Source organism: Phacochoerus africanus, chromosome 12 (assembly GCF_016906955.1).
Source record: "Phacochoerus africanus isolate WHEZ1 chromosome 12, ROS_Pafr_v1, whole genome shotgun sequence".
In the NCBI taxonomy this organism is placed as follows: domain Eukaryota; kingdom Metazoa; phylum Chordata; class Mammalia; order Artiodactyla; family Suidae; genus Phacochoerus; species Phacochoerus africanus.
In genome coordinates, this window is record NC_062555.1 from 24762533 (window position 1) to 24790518 (window position 27986).

A 27986-nucleotide genomic window follows, 5' to 3' on the forward strand; every position below is an offset into this window, starting at 1 on the left:
TTGTTACGGACAGTGGTGCAAAGTACGTAGCATCGGGAAGGCCTGCTCTCCCCCTGAGTCTCCTGTTGCCAAAGTATTCCAAAGAGCAGCATTACGTATCTAAGAAGAGAAGAGAGGTGAAGCATTGCGGAGGATGGAGCGTGAACACAGGAGCACCCTGTGGGAAGAGTAGGGAAGCTGAAATGATCTCCTGCCATTTCAGAAGATGGAGGAATGTGGCTGGAGAGGAAAATGGGCAGGAGGATTCACGAGACTCTGTCATGGCAACAGAGCCTGCATGCTCGTGTTGGCCATTTCTCCGATGGAGAATATGCCACGGAGAGGTTCCCTTTAGCAAGAGAGGCAGAGGCTCCCTTTCTGAGGTCTTTCAAGGTGCTGTCTGCCTTCCTTCAAGACGTTTCCCCAGGAGGATGGGCCAAGAGGAGCTCCGTCCGTGCCTCATCCCGCCCCCACCCCTCGACTCCCAGCCCATGTCCAGTCGGGTGAGGCGCCCAGAGTACCTCGTGAGCAGCACCACCGCCTGCTGACAGTGACTTGTGTGTCCCCCTAGCAACGCACGACGATGTCGTGGAGGCCGGCGGGAGTGAGAAGACCGAGGAGGAGGCCCGGGCTGGGGAAAATGAGGACGAGGCGGCCCCAGTACCTGAGGTGGAGGAGGAGGAGGAGGCGGGCCGGCCCCGTGGAAATGGCCAGCAGGAGTCCCCAGCCATCGCCCGGGCTGAGCCGGAAGACGAGCCTGGCCCCAAGGTAAGCTCACCTTTCTTGATGTGAGGTTGGAAAAGGCGCGTCCTTTCTTCTTGGATGTACCTCCTTCAGAAATGGAAGTCTGAGAAAGTCCATTGTCGATGATATATGCAGATTGCTCTGCGGAGGAATGTCGAGTCCAAGTTTGGTACCAAGCAGTAACTCCTTCCAAGGGGCATTTGCAAAAGGGACCGCATCAGTTCCCAAGTGTACAGTAGGGAGCATATGTCCTTGAAGAAGCCGGAATGTTGTTTTGTCTTGTTCATCTTTTTTTGCCTTTTCTAGGGCCCCTCCCGCGGCATATGGAGATGAGGTTCCCAGGCTAGGGGTCTGATCGGAGCTGTAGCCACCGGCCTACGCCAGAGCCACAGCAACGTGGGATCCGAGCCGCGTCTGCCACCTACACCACAGCTCAGGGCAACGCCGGATACTTAACCCACCGAGCAAGGCCGGGGATTGAACCCGCAACCTCATGGTTCTTGGTCTGATTCGTTAACCACTGTGCCACGATGGGAACGCCAAAGAAGCCTGAATGTTTGTTAAATGTACGAGGACTTGGGAGATCTTCCATGAAAAGCTGGCGCCTTTCCCAAAGGGGTCTTCGCCGTGTTCTTTTGGGGAAACTGACTCAACTCTGCCTTGTGTCTGCGTGCCTGCGGTGCCCAGCGGCAGGAAGACCTGTGGCCGCAGTGCAGAGGATGCTGTGACACTCACCGTGTTTTCTCTTGTCTCCTCACAGGTGGACGGGGCGGACGATGAAAGCTGTGAGTATTCTGGAGCCCGGCTCTGCTGAGGAGAAGTCCAGGTGTTGAGGAATCGGGGGGGAGGAGGCGGGGTGGGGGGGGGCTTTCCTGCTCCTTTGGTTGCGGAGACACCCTGATTCTGGGTTCCTCCTGGGAATGAGGGTGAAGGATGGGGTGAAAGAGACGGACTTCCCAAGAAGGGCCACCCCAGGTTCTAGGGTCCCTGGACGAAAGGAGGCTCTCTGTATGGCGTGGGTAGGTGTCGGGGGACACGGGGGTGGGGGGGAGGGTGGTGCGTGTGAGGGCCTGCTGGTGTGATTGGGAATCAGTGTGAGTGGGTGTGTGCTGTGGGGAGCCGTTTGTGACTTAGCACCACACAGCTGTCCAGTTTCTAATTGAGGAGTCTCACGATGACCGCTGGCTAACCGTCCATTCCCTCGTTCTGCCCGCACCGGCTGGGAGCAAGGGTTTGGGGGAAAGGCATTCCTTCCTCTGTTGGTCTTTCTTTTCCTCTTCGCTTCCCTCTCTGCCTTGTGTGGACTCTCATACCGTTGTTTCAAACATGTGGCAGGGACTCGAGCCTCTTCAGGCTGTGAGTGTCCCGAGGAGTGTTGTGAACGCTGTGCTCCACCCGCACCCCCCTGCCCACTCTGGGCAGCCGCCCTTCCAGCCTCTGCTCAGGAGTGGTGTGTCAGACACTTGATGCGCATGACATCAGAGAGTCTCTGTCCTTCTGTGCCTGACTTGCTTCGCTTGAAATGCTGTCCTCCAGCGAGTTCCTGTCGAGGCTCAGGGGTCATGAACCCGACTGGTATCTCTGAGGACGCGGGTTCGACCCTTGGCCTTGCTCAGTGGGGGAAGAATCCAGCGTTGCGGTGAGCTGCGTGCGGCAGAGGTCCCAGACGCGGCTGGTATCCAGCTTTGCTGCGGCTGGGGTGTCGGCCGGTGGCTACAGCTCTGATTTGCCGCCTCGCCTGGGAATTTCCGTGTGCCAGCGGGGGCAGCCCTCAAACCCCGGAACGAATCGATGAGTAATGTCCTCCAGTTCTCTGTGCACTGCTGCAATGGGTAGGGTTTCTGTGGTCTGTATCCATCCCGTTGTCTTTCTCAGTCTGTGTGCCCGTGGGCACTGGGGCTGTGTTTCTGTTGGGCTCTTGTGTGTGTGGCGCTGCCGTGATCCTGGGATGGCGGGTCTCTTTACCCGACACCGATGGTTCTTCCTTTAGATGTCCCCGCAGCAGTGGGACTGCAGGGTCCCGTGCTAGGTCTGTGGGCAGCTTTCCTGAGGACCTGCCATAGGGTTTCCCGTCCTGGCTGGGCCAGCTGACCTTCCCTCCTACAGCGTACAGAAGTCCCAGGTAGTCACATCTTCGCAAACATCTGTTCACGCTTGAAAACACTCCGCGTCCTACCAGGAGGGAGGTGATAGCTCGTTGTGCCTTTGCTTTGCCTTGCCGTTGTGGTGGGTGACTTTGGGAAACGTTCCGTGTGTGTGCCGCTGTCTGTTGTCTTCTGGGACGGAGGCTGTCTCCCAGGCTTCCGCTCACCTACACCTGAGTTATTTGCCTTTTGGGTCAACTGATTTGGCGTTGTTTCCCACAGATTCTGGACATGAGCCCGTGTTTCAAATGTAAGGTTTGCAGATAGCGTCTTCTGCGGGTTGTCTTTCCATTCAGTGGCTCGTTAGACACTGTCCTTTCTGTTTGTCTCTGTGTTCATTGAGGTGCCGTGTGGTTTCATTTTCTGCTGTGTAGCAACATGCCCCAGGCGTGTGTGTGCATAAACACAGGTTCCTTTTTGACTGTTATCGTCCGTCCCGGTCGATTTCGGGAGATCGGATCTAGTTCCCCGTGCGCTGCAACAGGAGGACCTCGTCGTCGCTCCATTCTCAGTGCCGTAGTGGGCATCGACCCCCCCCCCCCCAAACTCCCAGTCCGTGCCCTTCACAGCCACAAGTCTATTCTCTGTGTCCGTGGGTTTTGTGGACAGGTTCCTTTGTGCCATGGTTTAGACTCCACATCTAAGTGAGAGCTCTCTCTCTGTCACGTACTTCGCTTTGTATGAGAATGTCTCGATGCACCCCCATTGTTTTGAATGGCATTGGTTTCTTCTTCGATTTTCTGGCTGAGTCGTGAATTCCATGGTGTATGTGGACCACATCGTCGTGATCCATCCATCTGCCTGTGGACATGAGGTGGCGTCCCTGTCCTGGCTGTTGTGAGTGGTGCCGCCATAACCACACAGGGGCATGTGTCTTTTTCCTGGATACGTGTGTCCTGATACCTTGCAGGGCGCTCGCTCGGCTTGCTGGGTCGCATGCTGTGCTGCGTTCCGTTTTCGGAGGCCCCTCCATGGTGTCTTCGGTAGTGGTTGTACCAGTGTACGTTCGCGTCGGCAGTGCTGGGGGGGACGCCTTTGCTCCAGCCGTGTCTGCGACCGACACCAGCGCTCGCGGCAACGCTGGGTCCTTAACCCCCTCAGCGAGGCCAGGGATCAGCCCCGCAAGCTCGTGGTTCCTGGTCGGCTTTGTTTCCGCTGCGCCCCGACGCCCCGACGGGAACGCCTGGCTTGTTTCTTTGCTGTTGCTGTTGAGGTGTATGAGTTTTCTTTATGTGTGCTTTGGAGAGGAAACTCACGGGCAGGGGTACCCGTCTCCTCAGTGTTTCTGTAGAGCTGCTGTCCACAGTGTGGCAGCCGCTGTCCAGAGGGAGCCATTTATGCTTCATTGAATTCAGCCAGTAGTTAGGTCTGCCTCTTGCAGTGAACAGAATAAAGCAGCCAATGGTTCACTCCCACGAGCCAGCACGCAAGGGTGTCCGTGCGGCTGGAAGTTCAGGTGTGTCACGCTGGGGCTGAGGCCTCCGGACGGACTCCTAGAAGGGAGGCGTGTGAAGCTCCATCCCTCAGCAGCCCACGATCTCGGACGGTTTGCCACTGTGGCCAATGTTTTATTGATGCCTCTGAGGCCATAGAGCACGGGGAAGTTCTGAGCACACGGAGGACAAGCCAGGGCGGTGCTGTGTGGCCCCAATCAACCCTAAGTAGGGGTACGAGTGGGGGACGGTCGCTAACACCTCGCTTCCTCGTGTCTGTGTTTCTGCAGCATGGAGCTTGGAGAGTGTGTGTGAGACCGACCTCGCTGAGAGCAACCTTGCTGAAAGTGATAGAGGTAAGAACAGCTCTCAGGTAGGAGCCAGTGGGAGAGGGTTCCCGGGACACTTGGGTTATGCCTGCTGCTTGGAGGGTGGGGCAGGTGCGTCTGCAGTTGAAAAACAGAAAGAAGTTGGTGTAAAGATGTTCGTCGCCTGTTTTCCTAAGGAGGGGGAGCAGGCATGAGATGCCCGAATGTTGGCGTCTGTGCTCACATTGTGTTGACGGGTCTCAGTCCCTGGAGCAGAGGGAGGGTCTGGGCACCTGGAGGAAAAACCAGGGTGATGCTCTGTGACCCGCCGTCACCTCGGGGAAGCCGGGGAAACGGGAGGGCCACTCCTTCTAACTCCTCGATTCCCCGCGGTGTGTTTCTACAGACTCGGTGGCGGAGAGCACCGACTGCCGCCAGGATGAGGAGGCTGCAGGTAGGGAAGAGCACGCAGCTGGGATCGAGGGGGAGAGGGTTCCTGGGAGCACCTGGGTTCCACCTGCTGCCGGGGAGAGGGCGGGAGGGGGATAGGACTTGGGTGGGTGGCCTAACGAGCGGACCTCCGCTGTGGTGTTTTCCCCTCTGAAGTTGATAACCCGAAGAGGACTTGGGTCCCTGGTCTTTGTTGTGCTGCGTTTGGATTCCTGTCTCCTTCCTTTGAGAGGGAGAATCGCTTTTCCCTCCCGAAGCCGCTCCTTGCAGCTCTTGTGTCTGGCCATTGTGCCAGCTTGCTTTGTGGGTCGCACCCTGAGGGTGCTGTGCCCAAGAGCTGTTGACTTAGTTTCCTTTGTTGCCCTTGAGGGACCTGATGGGGTGGGACGCAACCCTCTCCTAGGGCCTTGACCCTGGAGACCAAGTTTGTCCAGTGAGTGTCAGGTGGCGGGTGAGAAGGCAGGTCTCTCCCTCTGCACGTTTGGGATTTCTGGCCTCCCTGTCGTGGTGTGTCCTCGCGGGTGTGTCCTGAGGGAAGGGGCGTTCCCAGAGTTGGATGAGTTGAAGGAGACGTCCTTGGAGTAGGCGTGGTTGACGAATCCGACCTGGAGCCATGAGATTGCGGGTTCGATCCCTGGCCTCCTCGCTCAGTGGGTTAAGGATCCGGGGATGCCGTGAGCTGTGGTGTAGGTGGCAGATGCGGCTGGGATCCTGCCTTGCTGTGGCTCTGGCGTAAGCCGGCAGCTACAGCGCCGATGAGACCCCTAGCCTGGGAACCTCCATATGCCATGGGTGTGGCCCTAAGGAAGCGACAAGTATTACAAGGGAAAAAAAATGGTGAAGTCAGGCAGCACAGCGACAGAGATATCGTGCAATTCAACACATAGGCGGCAACTAGGCTAGGCAGACTGTCAGAGCTGGAAAGTAGAGATGGCTAAGACCTGGCAGCAGGGCTGAAGGGGGAGTCATTCCTGCATGGGTGCAGAGGTCCTATGAGTCACGACGAGAAAGGTTGTTACGGACAGTGGTGCAAAGTACGTAGCATCGGGAAGGCCTGCTCTCCCTCCCCCTGCCTGAGTCTCCTGTTGCGAAAGTATTCCAAAGAGAAGCATTACGTATCTAAGAAGAGAAGAGAGGTGAAGCATTGCGGAGGATGGAGCGCGAACACAGGAGCACCCTGTGGGAAGAGTAGGGAAGCCGAAATGATCTCCTGCCATTTCAGCAGGTGGAGGAATGTGGCCGGAGGTGAAAATGGGCAGGAGGACTCGGGAGGCTCTCTCGTGGCAGCAGAGCCGGCATGCTCGTGTTGGCCATTTCTCAGCTGGGGAATACGCCACGGAGAGGTTCCCTTTAGCAAGAGAGGCAGAGGCTCCCTTTCTGAGGTCTTTCAAGGTGCTGTCTGCCTTCCTTCAAGACGTTTCCCCAGGAGGATGGGCCAAGAGGAGCTCCGTCCGTGCCTCATCCCGCCCCCACCCCCAGCCCTCGACTCCCAGCCCATGTCCAGTCGGGTGAGGCGCCCAGAGTACCTCGTGAGCAGCACCACCGCCTTGCTGACAGTGACTTGTGTGTCCCCCTAGCAACGCACGACGATGTCGTGGAGGCCGGTGGGAGTGAGAAGACCGAGGAGGAGGCCCGGGCTGGGGAAGATGAGGACGAGGCGGCCCCAGTACCTGAGGTGGAGGAGGAGGAGGAGGCGGGCCGGCCCCGTGGAAATGGCCAGCAGGAGTCCCCAGCCATCGCCCGGGCTGAGCCGGAAGACGAGCCTGGCCCCAAGGTAAGCTCACCTTTCTTGATGTGAGGTTGGAAAAGGCGCGTCCTTTCTTCTTGGATGTACCTCCTTCAGAAATGGAAGTCTGAGAAAGTCCATTGTCGATGATATATGCAGATTGCTCTGCGGAGGAATGTCGAGTCCAAGTTTGGTACCAAGCAGTAACTCCTTCCAAGGGGCATTTGCAAAAGGGACCGCATCAGTTCCCAAGTGTACAGTAGGGAGCATATGTCTTTGAAGAAGCCGGAATGTTGTTTTGTCTTGTTCATCTTTTTTTTGCCTTTTCTAGGGCCCCTCCCGCGGCATATGGAGATGAGGTTCCCAGGCTAGGGGTCTGATCGGAGCTGTAGCCACCGGCCTACGCCAGAGCCACAGCAACGTGGGATCCGAGCCGCGTCTGCCACCTACACCACAGCTCAGGGCAACGCCGGATACTTAACCCACCGAGCAAGGCCGGGATCGAACCCGCAACCTCATGGTTCTTGGTCCGATTCGTTAACCACTGTGCCACGATGGGAACGCCAAAGAAGCCTGAATGTTTGTTAAATGTACGAGGACTTGGGAGATCTTCCATGAAAAGCTGGCGCCTTTTCCAAAGGGGTCTTCGCCGTGTTCTTTTGGGGAAACTGACTCAACTCTGCCTTGTGTCTGCGTGCCTGCGGTGCCCAGCGGCAGGAAGACCTGTGGCCGCAGTGCAGAGGATGCTGTGACACTCACCGTGTTTTCTCTTGTCTCCTCACAGGTGGACGGGGCGGACGATGAAAGCTGTGAGTATTCTGGAGCCCGGCTCTGCTGAGGAGAAGTCCAGGTGTTGAGGAATCGGGGGGGAGGAGGCGGGGTGGGGGGGGGGCTTTCCTGCTCCTTTGGTTGCGGAGACACCCTGATTCTGGGTTCCTCCTGGGAATGAGGGTGAAGGATGGGGTGAAAGAGACGGACTTCCCAAGAAGGGCCACCCCAGGTTCTAGGGTCCCTGGACGAAAGGAGGCTCTCTGTATGGCGTGGGTAGGTGTCGGGGGACACGGGGGTGGGGGGGAGGGTGGTGCGTGTGAGGGCCTGCTGGTGTGATTGGGAATCAGTGTGAGTGGGTGTGTGCTGTGGGGAGCCGTTTGTGACTTAGCACCACACAGCTGTCCAGTTTCTAATTGAGGAGTCTCACGATGACCGCTGGCTAACCGTCCATTCCCTCGTTCTGCCCGCACCGGCTGGGAGCAAGGGTTTGGGGGAAAGGCATTCCTTCCTCTGTTGGTCTTTCTTTTCCTCTTCGCTTCCCTCTCTGCCTTGTGTGGACTCTCATACCGTTGTTTCAAACATGTGGCAGGGACTCGAGCCTCTTCAGGCTGTGAGTGTCCCGAGGAGTGTTGTGAACGCTGTGCTCCACCCGCACCCCCTGCCCACTCTGGGCAGCCGCCCTTCCAGCCTCTGCTCAGGAGTGGTGTGTCAGACACTTGATGCGCATGACATCAGAGAGTCTCTGTCCTTCTGTGCCTGACTTGCTTCGCTTGAAATGCTGTCCTCCAGCGAGTTCCTGTCGAGGCTCAGGGGTCATGAACCCGACTGGTATCTCTGAGGACGCGGGTTCGACCCTTGGCCTTGCTCAGTGGGGGAAGAATCCAGCGTTGCGGTGAGCTGCGTGCGGCAGAGGTCCCAGACGCGGCTGGTATCCAGCTTTGCTGCGGCTGGGGTGTCGGCCGGTGGCTACAGCTCTGATTTGCCGCCTCGCCTGGGAATTTCCGTGTGCCGCGGGGGCAGCCCTCAAACCCCGGAACGAATCGATGAGTAATGTCCTCCAGTTCTCTGTGCACTGCTGCAATGGGTAGGGTTTCTGTGGTCTGTATCCATCCCGTTGTCTTTCTCAGTCTGTGTGCCCGTGGGCACTGGGGCTGTGTTTCTGTTGGGCTCTTGTGTGTGTGGCGCTGCCGTGATCCTGGGATGGCGGGTCTCTTTACCCGACACCGATGGTTCTTCCTTTAGATGTCCCCGCAGCAGTGGGACTGCAGGGTCCCGTGCTAGGTCTGTGGGCAGCTTTCCTGAGGACCTGCCATAGGGTTTCCCGTCCTGGCTGGGCCAGCTGACCTTCCCTCCTACAGCGTACAGAAGTCCCAGGTAGCCACATCTTCGCAAACATCTGTTCACGCTTGAAAACACTCCGCGTCCTACCAGGAGGGAGGTGATAGCTCGTTGTGCCTTTGCTTTGCCTTGCCGTTGTGGTGGGTGACTTTGGGAAACGTTCCGTGTGTGTGCCGCTGTCTGTTGTCTTCTGGGACGGAGGCTGTCTCCCAGGCTTCCGCTCACCTACACCTGAGTTACTTGCCTTTTGGGTCAACTGATTTGGCGTTGTTTCCCACAGATTCTGGACATGAGCCCGTGTTTCAAATGTAAGGTTTGCAGATAGCGTCTTCTGCGGGTTGTCTTTCCATTCAGTGGCTCGTTAGACACTGTCCTTTCTGTTTGTCTCTGTGTTCATTGAGGTGCCGTGTGGTTTCATTTTCTGCTGTGTAGCAACATGCCCCAGGCGTGTGTGTGCATAAACACAGGTTCCTTTTTGACTGTTATCGTCCGTCCCGGTCGATTTCGGGAGATCGGATCTAGTTCCCCGTGCGCTGCAACAGGAGGACCTCGTCGTCGCTCCATTCTCAGTGCCGTAGTGGGCATCGACCCCCCCCCCCCAAACTCCCAGTCCGTGCCCTTCACAGCCACAAGTCTATTCTCTGTGTCCGTGGGTTTTGTGGACAGGTTCCTTTGTGCCATGGTTTAGACTCCACATCTAAGTGAGAGCTCTCTCTCTGTCACGTACTTCGCTTTGTATGAGAATGTCTCGATGCACCCCCATTGTTTTGAATGGCATTGGTTTCTTCTTCGATTTTCTGGCTGAGTCGTGAATTCCATGGTGTATGTGGACCACATCGTCGTGATCCATCCATCTGCCTGTGGACATGAGGTGGCGTCCCTGTCCTGGCTGTTGTGAGTGGTGCCGCCATAACCACACAGGGGCATGTGTCTTTTTCCTGGATACGTGTGTCCTGATACCTTGCAGGGCGCTCGCTCGGCTTGCTGGGTCGCATGCTGTGCTGCGTTCCGTTTTCGGAGGCCCCTCCATGGTGTCTTCGGTAGTGGTTGTACCAGTGTACGTTCGCGTCGGCAGTGCTGGGGGGGACGCCTTTGCTCCAGCCGTGTCTGCGACCGACACCAGCGCTCGCGGCAACGCTGGATCCTTAACCCCCTCAGCGAGGCCAGGGATCAGCCCCGCAAGCTCGTGGTTCCTGGTCGGCTTTGTTTCCGCTGCGCCCCGACGCCCCGACGGGAACGCCTGGCTTGTTTCTTTGCTGTTGCTGTTGAGGTGTATGAGTTTTCTTTATGTGTGCTTTGGAGAGGAAACTCACGGGCAGGGGTACCCGTCTCCTCAGTGTTTCTGTAGAGCTGCTGTCCACAGTGTGGCAGCCGCTGTCCAGAGGGAGCCATTTATGCTTCATTGAATTCAGCCAGTAGTTAGGTCTGCCTCTTGCAGTGAACAGAATAAAGCAGCCAATGGTTCACTCCCACGAGCCAGCACGCAAGGGTGTCCGTGCGGCTGGAAGTTCAGGTGTGTCACGCTGGGGCTGAGGCCTCCGGACGGACTCCTAGAAGGGAGGCGTGTGAAGCTCCATCCCTCAGCAGCCCACGATCTCGGACGGTTTGCCACTGTGGCCAATGTTTTATTGATGCTTCTGAGGCCATAGAGCACGGGGAAGTTCTGAGCACACGGAGGACAAGCCAGGGCGGTGCTGTGTGGCCCCAATCAACCCTAAGTAGGGGTACGAGTGGGGGACGGTCGCTAACACCTCGCTTCCTCGTGTCTGTGTTTCTGCAGCATGGAGCTTGGAGAGTGTGTGTGAGACCGACCTCGCTGAGAGCAACCTTGCCGAAAGTGATAGAGGTAAGAACAGCTCTCAGGTAGGAGCCAGTGGGAGAGGGTTCCCGGGACACTTGGGTTATGCCTGCTGCTTGGAGGGTGGGGCAGGTGCGTCTGCAGTTGAAAAACAGAAAGAAGTTGGTGTAAAGATGTTCGTCGCCTGTTTTCCTAAGGAGGGGGAGCAGGCATGAGATGCCCGAATGTTGGCGTCTGTGCTCACATTGTGTTGACGGGTCTCAGTCCCTGGAGCAGAGGGAGGGTCTGGGCACCTGGAGGAAAAACCAGGGTGATGCTCTGTGACCCGCCGTCACCTCGGGGAAGCCGGGGAAACGGGAGGGCCACTCCTTCTAACTCCTCGATTCCCCGCGGTGTGTTTCTACAGACTCGGTGGCGGAGAGCACCGACTGCCGCCAGGATGAGGAGGCTGCAGGTAGGGAAGAGCACGCAGCTGGGATCGAGGGGGAGAGGGTTCCTGGGAGCACCTGGGTTCCACCTGCTGCCGGGAGAGGGCGGGAGGGGGATAGGACTTGGGTGGGTGGCCTAACGAGCGGACCTCCGCTGTGGTGTTTTCCCCTCTGAAGTTGATAACCCGAAGAGGACTTGGGTCCCTGGTCTTTGTTGTGCTGCGTTTGGATTCCTGTCTCCTTCCTTTGAGAGGGAGAATCGCTTTTCCCTCCCGAAGCCGCTCCTTGCAGCTCTTGTGTCTGGCCATTGTGCCAGCTTGCTTTGTGGGTCGCACCCTGAGGGTGCTGTGCCCAAGAGCTGTTGACTTAGTTTCCTTTGTTGCCCTTGAGGGACCTGATGGGGTGGGACGCAACCCTCTCCTAGGGCCTTGACCCTGGAGACCAAGTTTGTCCAGTGAGTGTCAGGTGGCGGGTGAGAAGGCAGGTCTCTCCCTCTGCACGTTTGGGATTTCTGGCCTCCCTGTCGTGGTGTGTCCTCGCGGTGTGTGCTGAGGGAAGGGGCGTTCCCAGAGTTGGATGAGTTGAAGGAGACGTCCTTGGAGTAGGCGTGGTTGACGAATCCGACCTGGAGCCATGAGATTGCGGGTTCGATCCCTGGCCTCCTCGCTCAGTGGGTTAAGGATCCGGGGATGCCGTGAGCTGTGGTGTAGGTGGCAGATGCGGCTGGGATCCTGCCTTGCTGTGGCTCTGGCGTAAGCCGGCAGCTACAGCGCCGATGAGACCCCTAGCCTGGGAACCTCCATATGCCATGGGTGTGGCCCTAAGGAAGCGACAAGTATTACAAGGAAAAAAAAATGGTGAAGTCAGGCAGCACAGCGACAGAGATATCGTGCAATTCAACACATAGGCGGCAACTAGGCTAGGCAGACTGTCAGAGCTGGAAAGTAGAGATGGCTAAGACCTGGCAGCAGGGCTGAAGGGGGAGTCAGTCATTCCTGCATGGGTGCAGAGGTCCTATGAGTCACGACGAGAAAGGTTGTTACGGACAGTGGTGCAAAGTACGTAGCATCGGGAAGGCCTGCTCTCCCTCCCCCTGCCTGAGTCTCCTGTTGCCAAAGTATTCCAAAGAGCAGCATTACGTATCTAAGAAGAGAAGAGAGGTGAAGCATTGCGGAGGATGGAGCGCGAACACAGGAGCACCCTGTGGGAAGAGTAGGGAAGCCGAAATGATCTCCTGCCATTTCAGCAGGTGGAGGAATGTGGCCGGAGGTGAAAATGGGCAGGAGGACTCGGGAGGCTCTCTCGTGGCAGCAGAGCCGGCATGCTCGTGTTGGCCATTTCTCAGCTGGGGAATACGCCACGGAGAGGTTCCCTTTAGCAAGAGAGGCAGAGGCTCCCTTTCTGAGGTCTTTCAAGGTGCTGTCTGCCTTCCTTCAAGACGTTTCCCCAGGAGGATGGGCCAAGAGGAGCTCCGTCCGTGCCTCATCCCGCCCCCACCCCCAGCCCTCGACTCCCAGCCCATGTCCAGTCGGGTGAGGCGCCCAGAGTACCTCGTGAGCAGCACCACCGCCTTGCTGACAGTGACTTGTGTGTCCCCCTAGCAACGCACGACGATGTCGTGGAGGCCGGTGGGAGTGAGAAGACCGAGGAGGAGGCCCGGGCTGGGGAAGATGAGGACGAGGCGGCCCCAGTACCTGAGGTGGAGGAGGAGGAGGAGGCGGGCCGGCCCCGTGGAAATGGCCAGCAGGAGTCCCCAGCCATCGCCCGGGCTGAGCCGGAAGACGAGCCTGGCCCCAAGGTAAGCTCACCTTTCTTGATGTGAGGTTGGAAAAGGCGCGTCCTTTCTTCTTGGATGTACCTCCTTCAGAAATGGAAGTCTGAGAAAGTCCATTGTCGATGATATATGCAGATTGCTCTGCGGAGGAATGTCGAGTCCAAGTTTGGTACCAAGCAGTAACTCCTTCCAAGGGGCATTTGCAAAAGGGACCGCATCAGTTCCCAAGTGTACAGTAGGGAGCATATGTCCTTTGAAGAAGCCGGAATGTTGTTTTGTCTTGTTCATCTTTTTTTTGCCTTTTCTAGGGCCCCTCCCGCGGCATATGGAGATGAGGTTCCCAGGCTAGGGGTCTGATCGGAGCTGTAGCCACCGGCCTACGCCAGAGCCACAGCAACGTGGGATCCGAGCCGCGTCTGCCACCTACACCACAGCTCAGGGCAACGCCGGATACTTAACCCACCGAGCAAGGCCAGGGATCGAACCCGCAACCTCATGGTTCTTGGTCCGATTCGTTAACCACTGTGCCACGATGGGAACGCCAAAGAAGCCTGAATGTTTGTTAAATGTACGAGGACTTGGGAGATCTTCCATGAAAAGCTGGCGCCTTTTCCAAAGGGGTCTTCGCCGTGTTCTTTTGGGGAAACTGACTCAACTCTGCCTTGTGTCTGCGTGCCTGCGGTGCCCAGCGGCAGGAAGACCTGTGGCCGCAGTGCAGAGGATGCTGTGACACTCACCGTGTTTTCTCTTGTCTCCTCACAGGTGGACGGGGCGGACGATGAAAGCTGTGAGTATTCTGGAGCCCGGCTCTGCTGAGGAGAAGTCCAGGTGTTGAGGAATCGGGGGGGAGGAGGCGGGGTGGGGGGGGGGCTTTCCTGCTCCTTTGGTTGCGGAGACACCCTGATTCTGGGTTCCTCCTGGGAATGAGGGTGAAGGATGGGGTGAAAGAGACGGGACTTCCCAAGAAGGGCCACCCCAGGTTCTAGGGTCCCTGGACGAAAGGAGGCTCTCTGTATGGCGTGGGTAGGTGTCGGGGGACACGGGGGTGGGGGGGAGGGTGGTGCGTGTGAGGGCCTGCTGGTGTGATTGGGAATCAGTGTGAGTGGGTGTGTGCTGTGGGGAGCCGTTTGTGACTTAGCACCACACAGCTGTCCAGTTTCTAATTGAGGAGTCTCACGATGACCGCTGGCTAACCGTCCATTCCCTCGTTCTGCCCGCACCGGCTGGGAGCAAGGGTTTGGGGGAAAGGCATTCCTTCCTCTGTTGGTCTTTCTTTTCCTCTTCGCTTCCCTCTCTGCCTTGTGTGGACTCTCATACCGTTGTTTCAAACATGTGGCAGGGACTCGAGCCTCTTCAGGCTGTGAGTGTCCCGAGGAGTGTTGTGAACGCTGTGCTCCACCCGCACCCCCTGCCCACTCTGGGCAGCCGCCCTTCCAGCCTCTGCTCAGGAGTGGTGTGTCAGACACTTGATGCGCATGACATCAGAGAGTCTCTGTCCTTCTGTGCCTGACTTGCTTCGCTTGAAATGCTGTCCTCCAGCGAGTTCCTGTCGAGGCTCAGGGGTCATGAACCCGACTGGTATCTCTGAGGACGCGGGTTCGACCCTTGGCCTTGCTCAGTGGGGGAAGAATCCAGCGTTGCGGTGAGCTGCGTGCGGCAGAGGTCCCAGACGCGGCTGGTATCCAGCTTTGCTGCGGCTGGGGTGTCGGCCGGTGGCTACAGCTCTGATTTGCCGCCTCGCCTGGGAATTTCCGTGTGCCGCGGGGGCAGCCCTCAAACCCCGGAACGAATCGATGAGTAATGTCCTCCAGTTCTCTGTGCACTGCTGCAATGGGTAGGGTTTCTGTGGTCTGTATCCATCCCGTTGTCTTTCTCAGTCTGTGTGCCCGTGGGCACTGGGGCTGTGTTTCTGTTGGGCTCTTGTGTGTGTGGCGCTGCCGTGATCCTGGGATGGCGGGTCTCTTTACCCGACACCGATGGTTCTTCCTTTAGATGTCCCCGCAGCAGTGGGACTGCAGGGTCCCGTGCTAGGTCTGTGGGCAGCTTTCCTGAGGACCTGCCATAGGGTTTCCCGTCCTGGCTGGGCCAGCTGACCTTCCCTCCTACAGCGTACAGAAGTCCCAGGTAGCCACATCTTCGCAAACATCTGTTCACGCTTGAAAACACTCCGCGTCCTACCAGGAGGGAGGTGATAGCTCGTTGTGCCTTTGCTTTGCCTTGCCGTTGTGGTGGGTGACTTTGGGAAACGTTCCGTGTGTGTGCCGCTGTCTGTTGTCTTCTGGGACGGAGGCTGTCTCCCAGGCTTCCGCTCACCTACACCTGAGTTATTTGCCTTTTGGGTCAACTGATTTGGCGTTGTTTCCCACAGATTCTGGACATGAGCCCGTGTTTCAAATGTAAGGTTTGCAGATAGCGTCTTCTGCGGGTTGTCTTTCCATTCAGTGGCTCGTTAGACACTGTCCTTTCTGTTTGTCTCTGTGTTCATTGAGGTGCCGTGTGGTTTCATTTTCTGCTGTGTAGCAACATGCCCCAGGCGTGTGTGTGCATAAACACAGGTTCCTTTTTGACTGTTATCGTCCGTCCCGGTCGATTTCGGGAGATCGGATCTAGTTCCCCGTGCGCTGCAACAGGAGGACCTCGTCGTCGCTCCATTCTCAGTGCCGTAGTTGGCATCGACCCCCCCCCCCAAACTCCCAGTCCGTGCCCTTCACAGCCACAAGTCTATTCTCTGTGTCCGTGGGTTTTGTGGACAGGTTCCTTTGTGCCATGGTTTAGACTCCACATCTAAGTGAGAGCTCTCTCTCTGTCACGTACTTCGCTTTGTATGAGAATGTCTCGATGCACCCCCATTGTTTTGAATGGCATTGGTTTCTTCTTCGATTTTCTGGCTGAGTCGTGAATTCCATGGTGTATGTGGACCACATCGTCGTGATCCATCCATCTGCCTGTGGACATGAGGTGGCGTCCCTGTCCTGACTGTTGTGAGTGGTGCCGCCATAACCACACAGGGGCATGTGTCTTTTTCCTGGATACGTGTGTCCTGATACCTTGCAGGGCGCTCGCTCGGCTTGCTGGGTCGCATGCTGTGCTGCGTTCCGTTTTCGGAGGCCCCTCCATGGTGTCTTCGGTAGTGGTTGTACCAGTGTACGTTCGCGTCGGCAGTGCTGGGGGGGACGCCTTTGCTCCAGCCGTGTCTGCGACCGACACCAGCGCTCGCGGCAACGCTGGATCCTTAACCCCCTCAGCGAGGCCAGGGATCAGCCCCGCAAGCTCGTGGTTCCTGGTCGGCTTTGTTTCCGCTGCGCCCCGACGCCCCGACGGGAACGCCTGGCTTGTTTCTTTGCTGTTGCTGTTGAGGTGTATGAGTTTTCTTTATGTGTGCTTTGGAGAGGAAACTCACGGGCAGGGGTACCCGTCTCCTCAGTGTTTCTGTAGAGCTGCTGTCCACAGTGTGGCAGCCGCTGTCCAGAGGGAGCCATTTATGCTTCATTGAATTCAGCCAGTAGTTAGGTCTGCCTCTTGCAGTGAACAGAATAAAGCAGCCAATGGTTCACTCCCACGAGCCAGCACGCAAGGGTGTCCGTGCGGCTGGAAGTTCAGGTGTGTCACGCTGGGGCTGAGGCCTCCGGACGGACTCCTAGAAGGAAGGCGTGTGAAGCTCCATCCCTCAGCAGCCCACGATCTCGGACGGTTTGCCACTGTGGCCAATGTTTTATTGATGCTTCTGAGGCCATAGAGCACGGGGAAGTTCTGAGCACACGGAGGACAAGCCAGGGCGGTGCTGTGTGGCCCCAATCAACCCTAAGTAGGAGACATGGGTGGGGTACAGTCACTAACACCTCGCTTCCTCGTGTCTGTGTTTCTGCAGCATGGAGCTTGGAGAGTGTGTGTGAGACCGACTTCGCTGAGAGCAACCTTGCCGAAAGTGATAGAGGTAAGAACAGCTCTCAGGTAGGAGCCAGTGGGAGAGGGTTCCCGGGACACTTGGGTTATGCCTGCTGCTTGGAGGGTGGGGCAGGTGCGTCTGCAGTTGAAAAACAGAAAGAAGTTGGTGTAAAGATGTTCGTCGCCTGTTTTCCTAAGGAGGGGGAGCAGGCATGAGATGCCCGAATGTTGGTGTCTGTGCTCACATTGTGTTGACGGGTCTCAGTCCCTGGAGCAGAGGGAAGGTCTGGGCACCTGGAGGAAAAACCAGGGTGATGCTCTGTGACCCGCCGTCACCTCGGGGAAGCCGGGGAAACGGGAGGGCCACTCCTTCTAACTCCTCGATTCCCCGCGGTGTGTTTCTACAGACTCGGTGGCGGAGAGCACCAACTGCCGCCAGGATAGGGGCAGGTAGGAGAGCACGCAGCTGGGATCGAGGGGGAGAGGGTTCCTGGGAGCACCTGGGTTCCACCTGCTGCCGGGAGAGGGCGGGAGGGGGATAGGACTTGGGTGGGTGGCCTAACGAGCGGACCTCCGCTGTGGTGTTTTCCCCTCTGAAGTTGATAACCCGAAGACGACTTGGGTCCCTGGTCTTTGTTGTGCTGCGTTTGGATTCCTGTCTCCTTCCTTTGAGAGGGAGAATCGCTTTTCCCTCCCGAAGCCGCTCCTTGCAGCTCTTGTGTCTGGCCATTGTGCCAGCTTGCTTTGTGGGTTGCACCCTGAGGGTCCTGTGCCCAAGAGCTGTTGACTTAGTTTCCTTTGTTGCCCTTGAGGGACCTGATGGGGTGGGACGCAACCCTCTCCTAGGGCCTTGACCCTGGAGACCAAGTTTGTCCTAGTGAGTGTCAGGTGGCGGGTGAGAAGGCAGGTCTCTCCCTCTGCACGTTTGGGATTTCTGGCCTCCCTGTCGTGGTGTGTCCTCGTGGTGTGTCCTGAGGGAAGGGGCGTTCCCAGAGTTGGATGAGTTGAAGCAGACGTCCTTGGAGTAGGCGTGGTTAACGAATCCGACCTGGAACCATGAGATTGCGGGTTTGATCCTTGGCCTTGCTTAGTGAGTTGAGGATTCCGGGTTGTTGCGAGCTGTGGTGTAGGTCATAGATCTAGCTGGTGTCCTGCTTTGCTGTGGTTGTGGTGTAGCCTGGCAGCTACAGCTCCAATGGATCCCTAACTTGGGAACCTGCATGTGGTGCAAGAGTGGTCCCAGAAAATGCAAAAAGCAACAATGCAATACAGTTAAATAAAGGAGACCTCATTGAGTTTGTAAATAATATCTAGTATCCTGATATCTGTCCACCTGCACAGCTGACCCCCGGCTGCTGTCATGACTGTGCTCCCCCCTCGGGGATGTCCATGTCCAGCTCCCCTGAGACACCCCCCCCCCGTCAGCAGTAATTTGGTGGACTGTGTGAATGGGCTGCTGGCCTTGCTTCACACACTTTCTTTCCTGGCCCTGTGATCCTGTCTCCTGGATTGACCAGGTCCACGGACTTAGCCTCTGGCAGCAGGACCAGGGGGTCACAGCTCCTGTCAGTTCCCCCTCCTCCCATCAGACACCCACCCCCTGATCCCCACACCCCAGTCATGTTGACCCTGTGACCCTTCCTAGCCCAGCCCCGGTCTCCTCCCTTCCAGACTCCCAAGACTAAGGGCAAACGGAGGCAGGTGGGGAGCATTCACGTCGGGTCTGTACTGAACCAATCTCAGTCTGAGAGAGTTGAGACGTGGTCCTTTCCCTCTGAGTTTGTGTCCACCTCTCTAAGGCCTCCCCAATGTCAGGGCTCCAGAAATCAATGGAGAAGACGGCATCTATGCCTCAGTGCTCATGCATGCAGGGCGGCTCACCTGGCCCATCCCTGCATCCTTGTGGATGTTTAGTGCTCCTGGCATCACAGAGAAGACATGGCAGGATCCCGACCTGAGTGGGAACTGCCAGGGTCTGGGTCTTCCCTCTGCCTCTGTAGGGCCCAGGGATGTCCTGAGCCACCCCATGGCACCAATTCTCAAACTGAGGTTGGAACTTCTTTAAACTCTTTGACATAGATGACAAGATCAAACATAGGAACCCCTGAGGCAATTCTATTCCATGTTCTCTTGGGAAGAGTCAAAGGCTAGGATTCAAGTTCCTTATATTCCTTTTAGTGACTTTTCATTTCGTCATCTAATACCATGAATGTAACTTGTTTTACTACACTTTCAAAAGCATTGTCTTCTCAGAGTTCTTCCTGTGGCTCAGTGAGTTAAGAACAGGACATGGTGTCCATGAAGATGCAGGTTCAATCCCTGGCCTCACTCAGCCAGTTTAAGAATCTGGCATTGCTGCAAGCTGTGGCATACATGGCAAAGGCGATTCGAATCCTACCTTGTTGCGTCTGTTTTAGCCCTGCAGAGGCAGCGTGTATCTGACCCCTAGCCTGTGAACTTTCATATGCTGCAGGTGTGGCTGAAAAAAGAAAAAAAAAAAGAACACCTTTTCTTCTATATGCTTTTCATGTAGCAGTATAATAAAAAGATAAATTTATATGTTGATTAGCACATCTTCATGATTTTGTTAAACTCTTAATACTGAAAAATATTCATTGAATTTCTTTCACTGTAGGTTAGTTACCGTATTGTGTTAGTTTCAGGTGTACAGCTTCAAATTCTTTTTCCTTACAGGTTATGAGAAGATACTGCATAGAGTTCCATGTGCTACACAGTGAATCCTTGTTGCTTCTCTATTAATCTCACACTCCTCATTGATCCCTTCCCTTCTCTTTCCCCTTTGCTAATGGAGGTTTGCTTTCCATGTCCATGTTTCTGTTTTGTAAAAAAGGTGGATTTGTAATCTGTTTTGTAAAAAAGGTGGATTTGTAATCATGTTTCAGATTCAGCATAGAAGTGTTAGAACTTTAGTCTTTGTCTAACTTCACATAGTATGATAATCTCTAGGTCCGTCCATGTTTCTGAAAATTGCATTGTTTCATTCTTTCTTATGGCTGAGTACGACTCTGATATACATATATATATATATATGAAATATTTTTTGAAGAAGTGAAGGGTAGTTGATTACCATGTTGTACCCATTTCTGCTGTACAGCAAAGGGACCCAGTCACACCTATTTATACATTTTTTTTCTCTTCTTATGTTCCATTGTGTTCTCTCCCAAGAGACTGAATACAGTTCCCTGTGCTATAGCGTAGGGCCTCATTGCTTATCCATCCTAAATGTAAGCGTTTGCATCGACCAACCCCAAACTCCCAGTCCATCCCACTTCCTCTCCCCTCCCCCTTGGCAACCACACGTCTGTCCTCCAGATCTGTGAGTCTGTTTCTGTTCTGGAGATACGTTCCTTTGTGCCCTCTCTTAGCTTCTGCATGTAAGTGATGTCATGTGGTATTTGTCATTGTCTTTCTGACATACGTCATGTACCGTGATAACTTTAGTGGCATCCCTGTTGCTGCCAGTGGCATTGTTTCTTGTACACAGCTGAGTGGTATGACATTGTATGTGTGTACCCCATAGTCTTCATCCATCCATCTGTTGGTGGACATTTAGGTTGCTTCCATGCCTTGGCTCTTGTGAATTGTGCCATGAACATATAGGAGGATGTGTCTTTTTTTTTTTTTTTTTTTGTCTCTTTGCCATTTCTTGGGCCGCTCCCACGGCATATGGAGGTTCCCAGGTTAGGGGTCTGATCGGAGCTGTAGCCACCGGCCTACGCCAGAGCCACCTCAACGTGGGATCCGAGCCTCGTCTGCAACCTACACCACAGCTCACGGCAACACCAGATCCTTAATCCACTGAGCAAGGCCAGGGATCGAACCCTCAATCTCATGGTTCCTGGTCGTATTCATTAACCACTGAGCCACGACAGGAACTCCACAGGAGCATGTGTCTTTTTGAATGAAAGTTTTGTCTGGAGAGCTGCCCAGGAGTGGGATCGCTGGATCATATAGGGTAGTACTGTGTTGAGTTTTCTGAGGAACCCCCATACTGTTTTCCAGAGTGGTCGCACCGATTTCCACTGCCACCACCAGTGTAGGAGGGTTCGCCTTTCTCCACACCCCCTCCAGCATTTGTTATTTGTCGACTCCTTAATGACGGCCGTTCTGACAGGTGTGAGGTGGTCCCTCACTGCAGTTTTGATGTGAAGTCCCCTTGTACCAAGCGAGGTTGAGCATCTCTTCATATGTGCCCATTGGCCATCCATATGCGTCGTCTGGAGACATGTCTCTTTAGGTCTTCTGGCTCTTTTTGGGTTGAGTTGTTTGGTTTTTGTGGTGGTTGTTGAGTTGTATGTGTTGTTTCTCTCTTTTGAAGATAAAGCCATTGGTGGGTGCATCATGTACAAATATTTTCTCCCATCCTGTAGGGTTTTTCTTTTTTTTTAAAGGGTCTCCTTTGCTGTGCAAAAGCTTTTGAGTTTAATTAGTTCCTACTGATTTAGTTGTGTTTTTATTGTCATTATTCCAGGAGGCATATCAAACAAGATCTTGATGCGATTTATGTCCAAGAGCATTCTGCCTGTTGTGCTCTAGGGGTTTTCTAGTATCTGGCCTTAGGTGTAGGTCGTCCAGCCATTTGGAGTTCATTTCTGCGTATGGTGTTAGTGAATGTTCTCACTGCATTTTTGACAGGTACCTGTCCGGTTTTCCCAGCACCACTGATGGAAGAGCCTGTCTTTCCTCCACTGTGTGTTCTTGCCTCCTTTGTCATAGAGCAGTGACCCTTGGTGCTTGGGTTTATTTCTGGGCTTTCTGACTGATCAGTATTGCCGCTTTTGTGCCAGGATCATAGAGTTTAATGACTAGCTTTGTAGTATAGTCTAAATACAGGAAGACTGATTTCTCCAGTTCTTCCCCCTGCCCCCATGAAAAGCGCAAGCAAGAATGGCTGGGAGGTAGAAAGGATTCTCAGGGTAAAAGGAGGTCTTCAGGCCTCTGTCCGTTTCCGCCACGCAGGGCTCATGGTTAATGGTATAGCGTGTGGGCTGCAGGGGCTGGTTACCCCTTCCCCTTGGGTTATCAGACGTCCTGCTCCTCCCAGGGCCCCCCTGGGAGGGACTAGGTCCTTGTCTCCTGGAGCCCCAGACCCTCTCCTTTCCACTGCATCCGTTTCACTGTGCAGGGATCAGTCCCTTGAAGGCTGCCCAGCCCAATGCACAGGGAACTCGCTCCTGGAGGACAATGATATTCCTTCTTTGCTAACAGAAAACCCCCTTGGCTAAGCGCAGCACAGACGGCAGTGCCCCGGGGATCTGAGCTCTGGGGAGGTCCAGGCCCTGCGGAGCCTTATGGACCCGCACATCCAACCGGGGGAGCCCTCCTTCCATCTGTCTCGGCACCTCCTCGGTGATGGCATCCCTGTGTTTGTGTTGCAGACTCCGCTGGGACACCTTGAAGCCTCAGCCTGGGACTGGAAGCGTCCAAACGTTTCCATCTGAACCTGGAACAAGATCGACCTCACTCTTCATCTATTACGAGCCAACTTTAGTATAAGTTTGGTTCTTTATTGTCTAGATTTAGTATTAAATTCTCATACATGTTTACTCCTTGGTATGCAAAATTTGTGTATTTAATAATCCTTATCTATCTATTTGCTTTTAAACTAGTTTTCGGTAAGATAAACACATGTATAGGAGAGCCCCTTAAGCAGAGGTAGAACTTAATGCACTGGCGTCAGGCAGTCGCCCTGGTGTCCACCACCAGGATCACCCCCTGTCCTGTCACCCGCATCAGTCCTGGCTGAAGAAGGGGACTGTGGATTTAGTCCTGACCATCTGCCCTCAGGCCAGTTACTTTCCAAGGATTCTGTGGCCTCACGTCGGTTTGTACCTTTGACCATGGGACCTCTGTCACGCTCCCTCTTTCAGGATGACGTGGATGGCCGGGCCTTGCATGCCCAGACCCTGGCTGCTGGAACATCCCTAACTCACCCTTTCTCTCCTCGTGTCTCTAACATGTTTCTTTATATCCCGTGCCTCGAGCCGGTATTTTTAAGCCATAGAGTGACACCGAATGGGACACAGATAAAACTGTAAAAGCAATTTTAATAAAGTACACTTTGATTGCAAAGCAAGTGTGTTTTGTGTTAATGGATCCCTTGGGAGGATAAAGAATGGCATACCCAAGTATGGAAGGCAGAGATAGGAAACATGAGAGAAGGCATGAACGTGCAGATTTCTCGGCAAAGGCCAAGAGAAACATTTCTTTGTCCACAGAAGGAAGATGTGGTGCTGCAGAATTGGGTGGCAAGAGTATTTTCTCTATTCCAAAATCTGAGCGTGAATCCCAAGGTTGACACTTTTCCCTTCTCCACAGTGCGTTGTCACACCTTTCTATTGTCCACACATACTCGTGCTGTGCTCTCCCTGCCTTGCGGGACTCCAGGTTCTGCATGATCAGGGTTGCTCCTGAAACAACAGAGAGAAAGAGAGAAAGCACAGCTGTCTTTGCCTTGGCTTCCCAACCCCCTCGGGCTCTCCTGGACCTCCTGGCATTCCGTGTCTAAAGATTGTCCTCGTGGGAAGCTGAGTCCTGGTCATTCAGATGGGACGTGGGACGGCCGAGCTGGGTTCACCCCTGGGAACAGACTTTGCGCACTTCCCCAGGTTGTAACGCGCGTCCCGGCCCCAACCCCACCTACCCTCATGCTCCAGTGCTTCTACTGGGCGACCACAAAAAGAGGAGGCTTTTCCCTCCAGTCCACCAGCATCAAAAACAGAAGAGACAGAGACCGAAAGAAAGAGAGACAGATAGGGAGAGAGAGAGACAGGGCGGAGCATAAAATGGGGAGAAAGGGAAAAGAAGAGTAAGAGAAAGACACCAAAAGAATTCAGAGAGAAAGAAGAGAGACAGTTGACGTAGTGGCCTTAACAGCGGGCTCAAGTCATGTCTAGTGACCAAAGCTGTCACAACTCTGAGCTATTCAAGGTGATTTTCGTCCTGGTGAAGCATCTCCCCTTCGGAAGCCATTCTGAAGTTGGCAGAGGGGTCGAGGGGCCCGCAGCTCCTGGGGTCCCTGCCAGGCCAATTAGGTCAGGTTCTCACCCAGATTTCCAGAGATACTCACCCAGCATCTGATAGGGATGCATTCCATCCAAAAAGATGTGCTCCCAAGCCACGCTGCCTGAAGAGCCCCAAGAAGGGAACCAAGACACCTGCCTTTCATGTTCTGAAGGCTGGGAACCAGACAGCTATCAGCAGGATACTCCTAGGGTGGACTGCTCTAATGCAGTCGGGGCAAGGCAGGAAGCATGGCTGAGAGCTAAAAGAAGAGCTGTTGGCTGAAGCAAAAGGAAACTCCAATAAGGTGTGAAGTACAGTGAGAGACCCCCAGGCTCCGAGATCAACAGAGACTGGGCGTACAGAGTTCCCTCTGCCTCCCACAGCAGAACCTTGGTCTGCACTGGCCTGGGGCACCTGCCGGTGTGAGGTACCTGCTCCTCTCAGTGCCCCGAAATGAATGCCAGTTGCAAAGTCGGCCGGGGCTCTCACCCCACCTGACACCACCCTACACCCTGAAATCAGCAACCCCGCTTTTTAAGTCAAGTGAGCAGGCTTTGAATCGTCAGCACCCTTCAGACCTGGGACCCAGACTGAAATCAAGGACCACCCAGCTTGTATCCACATGACCTGGATTCAGGTAGCTTCCTTCTAACGAGGGTGCCACAGAGGAGGAAGAGGCTCAGACGGAGAAGGAAGAAGGAGAGTGTGGAGCTCTCTGCAGAGAAAGGGCACAGGGATGAGCACAGCCTGCCCCAAAGTACTACCACACAGATACACTGCGCTCACGACCAAAAGCCAAACTCCACGCCAGCCTGATTTGAGAAAGCTGCACAGCCAGGATTCAAGCCAGGTACATCTGGACCAAGAATGCTGCCTCCAAACCATCGAAGGGCACTCAGAGCCCCCAGACAGCCTGCCCAACTCTCTACCACTGGGCCGCCCAACCAGACAGGAATCGAACCTCAGGTGTGAAAGTGGAACTATGTCCCCTCTCTGAGTTGAGGTAAAGTGAGCCAGAGGTTCAGAGGCTCCATGTACCCAGGTGCAAGGCCCTGGGCACCTCCAAGGGGTTCAACCGACCTGTCTCCAACCCCATCTCTGAGCCTGAAGGCGCAGCCAGCAAGCTGCAGAGGGTCTCTGCTGGTGTCTGGCACTATCTGGTGGCCATGTGCTCTGACACCAACGCTCTGCTTTTCCTACTGTTTCCTAATACAGCCCCCCTGTCCCCACTGGCCTTGGGGCATTTGCCAGTGTGACTTCCTTCACCCTCTCCCTCTCGGTGCACTGAAAGGCACTGCAGTCAGGGATAAGCCTATCTCAAAGTTTCCCAGGGCTCTCTCCCCACTCGACACCACCCCACTACCTGAAATCAGTGACCCTGCCTCTTTTTTTTTTTTTACTTTTTAATTCAGTTCCTGTGGCATATGGAGGTTCCCAGGCTAGGGGTCAAATCAGAGCCATAGCCACTAGCCTATGCCACAGCCACCGCATTGCCAGATCCAAGACACATCTGTGACTGACATCACAGCTCATGGCAATGCAGGATCCTTAACCCACTGAGCAAGGCCAGGGATTGAACCCGCACCTTCATAGATACTAGTCAAATTTGTTTCTGCTGAGCCACGACAGGAACTTCCCAGGAATATGTTTTTAAAAGCAGCGTATGCACTAAAAATGACAGATAGCAGTGCACAAATATGGATACAGTCCTCTTTATAGATGGTGTGCTGGCCTCCCATGAGCCTCAGAAGGAATGTCACGTTTGCTGAAGATAAGAGTTCAGTGAGGCTTCTGTGCTGGTACCTGATCTCTCCGAAGTCTCCATATTTTTGAAACCAAAACACCTCTAACTCAAACCCAGCCTAACTAAACCCTGATTGAGACTTGGACCCACCGTTTTTCAATCAGAATCACTCACCTGGAGTCTGGACTTACTGAGGCTCAGGTTCTTTGTGATTCAGCACAGAAGGAATTCAGCAAGAGACAAAGGGATAGGCAAGAAATAGGTTTAGTAAGATAGGACACTTGTGAGAGAGATACAAGTGGGCAGGCAAGGAGGCTCTGCCCCAAGGATGAGGGGGGGCTACAGTTTTATAATCCATGGGGAGGGAGAAAAGACTGCTGTCTCCTCATTCTTTGAGGAGACATCAGGCTGACATCACTAGCTCCTCCTTCATATCATGTAAGAGAGTATTTGAGCCTATGAGGTCAAACTAGGCCCTTATTCAAATCAGCAGAAGGGTGGTAATAGATGCTAGAATATGTTGCATCATCTCAGGTTTCCATAAAATAAGGGTCTCTGGCTGTGGGATGTCATCTTTCCCTTACTTCCTGTCCTTGGTCCTGAGGATCATTATTTTGCTGAACTTGGACACAGGCCTCATTTTTTTTTTTTTTTTTTGTCTTTTTGCCTTTTCTAGGGCTGCTCCTACGGTGTATGGAGGTTCCCAGGCTAGGGGTCCAATCAGAGCGGTAGCCACTGGCCTACGCCAGAGCCACAGCAACGCAGGATCCGAGCCTCATCTGCAGCCTACACCACAGCTCACAGCAACGCTGGATCCTTAACCCACTGAGCAAGGCCAGGGATCTAACCTACAACCTCATGGTTCCTAGTCAGAGTCATTAACCACTGTGCCACGGTGGGAACTCCAGAACGCAGGCTTCATTTTATCATTCACTTAATGACCTGAGGCACATCTCATGCTGTTATTTATGGTTTTAGACTTAAGCAAGTCTGCTTTGTTCCATGACCTTCTGATGGCTTTGTCAAGTGGTTACTAACTTCCCAAGGTCTCCCAAAGTGCTCTAGGTTTCCCTCTCTATCTATGGTCCACTTCTGGGATTGCTACAGCTGCCTGTGTAATTATCCAACTCTACCCCCATCTTTTTCAGTGTTGAAGGGGGAAGAGCTCTTTGGCTTTTGCCAGTTGGCAGTGAGCTGTGGTGTAGGTCACAGACGTGGCTCAGATCCCATGTTGCTGTGGCTGTTGTGTAGGCCAACAGCTCCAGCTCCAATTTGACTCCTAGCCTGGGAAACTCCACATGCCACAGGTGTGGCTCCAAAAAGACAAAAACATTTTTTTTGCAAAAGATATTTTGGGGAGAAGATTTCATGAGCCCAGTTTCTTACATCCTCTCATATGTGGAGAAGAGATGAAGTGAGACATCTGCTCTTTGTCGCTAAAGCAGCAACCTTCTGCCAAAATGTGTGCTTGGTTGTGTGTCTCCCCCTTTGCTAAAATCACATCTGTCCAGACCTCCCTCCTCCCTCTTTAGAACATTAACCTTGATCACTAGGCCAAGTGGTAGAGGAGGCACCTGAGGCAGAGGGGGGGGCAGAGTGGGGTCCAGGGAGGGCGCCCACCCCACCGTCCAACTCGCCAGCGGTCCCAAGGCACCCCTTAAACAACCTGCTCAGAAATTTTTAAAAAGGGTTCTCGGTGAGGGCAGCACTCTCAGTAATCAGAATTGATTTGCCAACTCTGTGCAGCGCCCCCCTCTTGCACCAGCCTTGGGAAGAGCGAGAGGATGTGATGCCTGGAGCCGTCAGAGCTGTGCCTGACCAGCGACCAGGCCCGGCAGCCCGCCCTCAGCTCCCGTTAGCCCCTGACGCAGGGCAGCCCATGGGAGTCAGGACCAGGCAGGCAGCAACATGGGGAAGAGCCCCTAAGAGGCGGCTCAGCAGCCTTGCAGGCGTGAGGGGCGTGGCCAGTGAAGCTGCGTGAGTTCCAGGGGCAGGGAGGCGTGGGCGGGGCTTTGGGAGCCCAGCGCTTCGCTGCGCGGGCGACAGCGCGCGCTGCGGGAGGTCGCGGCGTCGACGTCGGCTTCGGCATTGGCGGCCTTTGCTTGGACCACAATGGAGGCGGCGGCGGCGGCGGCGGCCCTTGCTTGGGCCACAGCGGAGGCGGCGGCCCCCCCCTTGCGTGGGCCACAACGGAGGCGGTTAGTTCCTCCGGTTCTGCGGCAGCCGCCTGAGGCGCAGGAACCCAGGACGCAGTCGGTTCCAGGCGTAGCTTATGTGCTACGATCATGGTGGAGGGTCATGGCTGCGACTCAGCAGAGGCCTTTCGACTCGGTGGTGTTCAACGTGTCTGGCTTCCCCGGCTGCCAGCGCCACTCTCTCCCCCGCCCTCCAGCCCCCTTCTCAGGGCTGAGGGTTCTAGTCACGTGAAATGAGCATTT

The 27986-nt window shown here is 54.9% G+C and overlaps 1 protein-coding gene across 1 annotated transcript; it reads left to right on the plus strand.

Annotated features, from left to right (window-relative positions):
• Positions 1-133: 133 nt before the first annotated feature.
• Positions 134-27975, plus strand: LOC125112452 (histone-lysine N-methyltransferase SETD1B-like). Its single transcript, XM_047754630.1, has 18 exons — positions 134-168; positions 395-477; positions 551-747; positions 1484-1508; positions 4591-4656; positions 5015-5062; positions 6636-6832; positions 7569-7593; positions 10674-10739; positions 11098-11145; positions 12721-12917; positions 13656-13680; positions 16762-16827; positions 17186-17228; positions 18594-18774; positions 22670-22786; positions 27314-27402; positions 27543-27975. The coding sequence occupies exons 1-18, from the start codon at positions 134-136 to the stop codon at positions 27973-27975; spliced, it is 1941 nt and encodes a 646-aa protein (XP_047610586.1).
• The last annotated feature ends 11 nt before the right edge of the window (positions 27976-27986 follow it).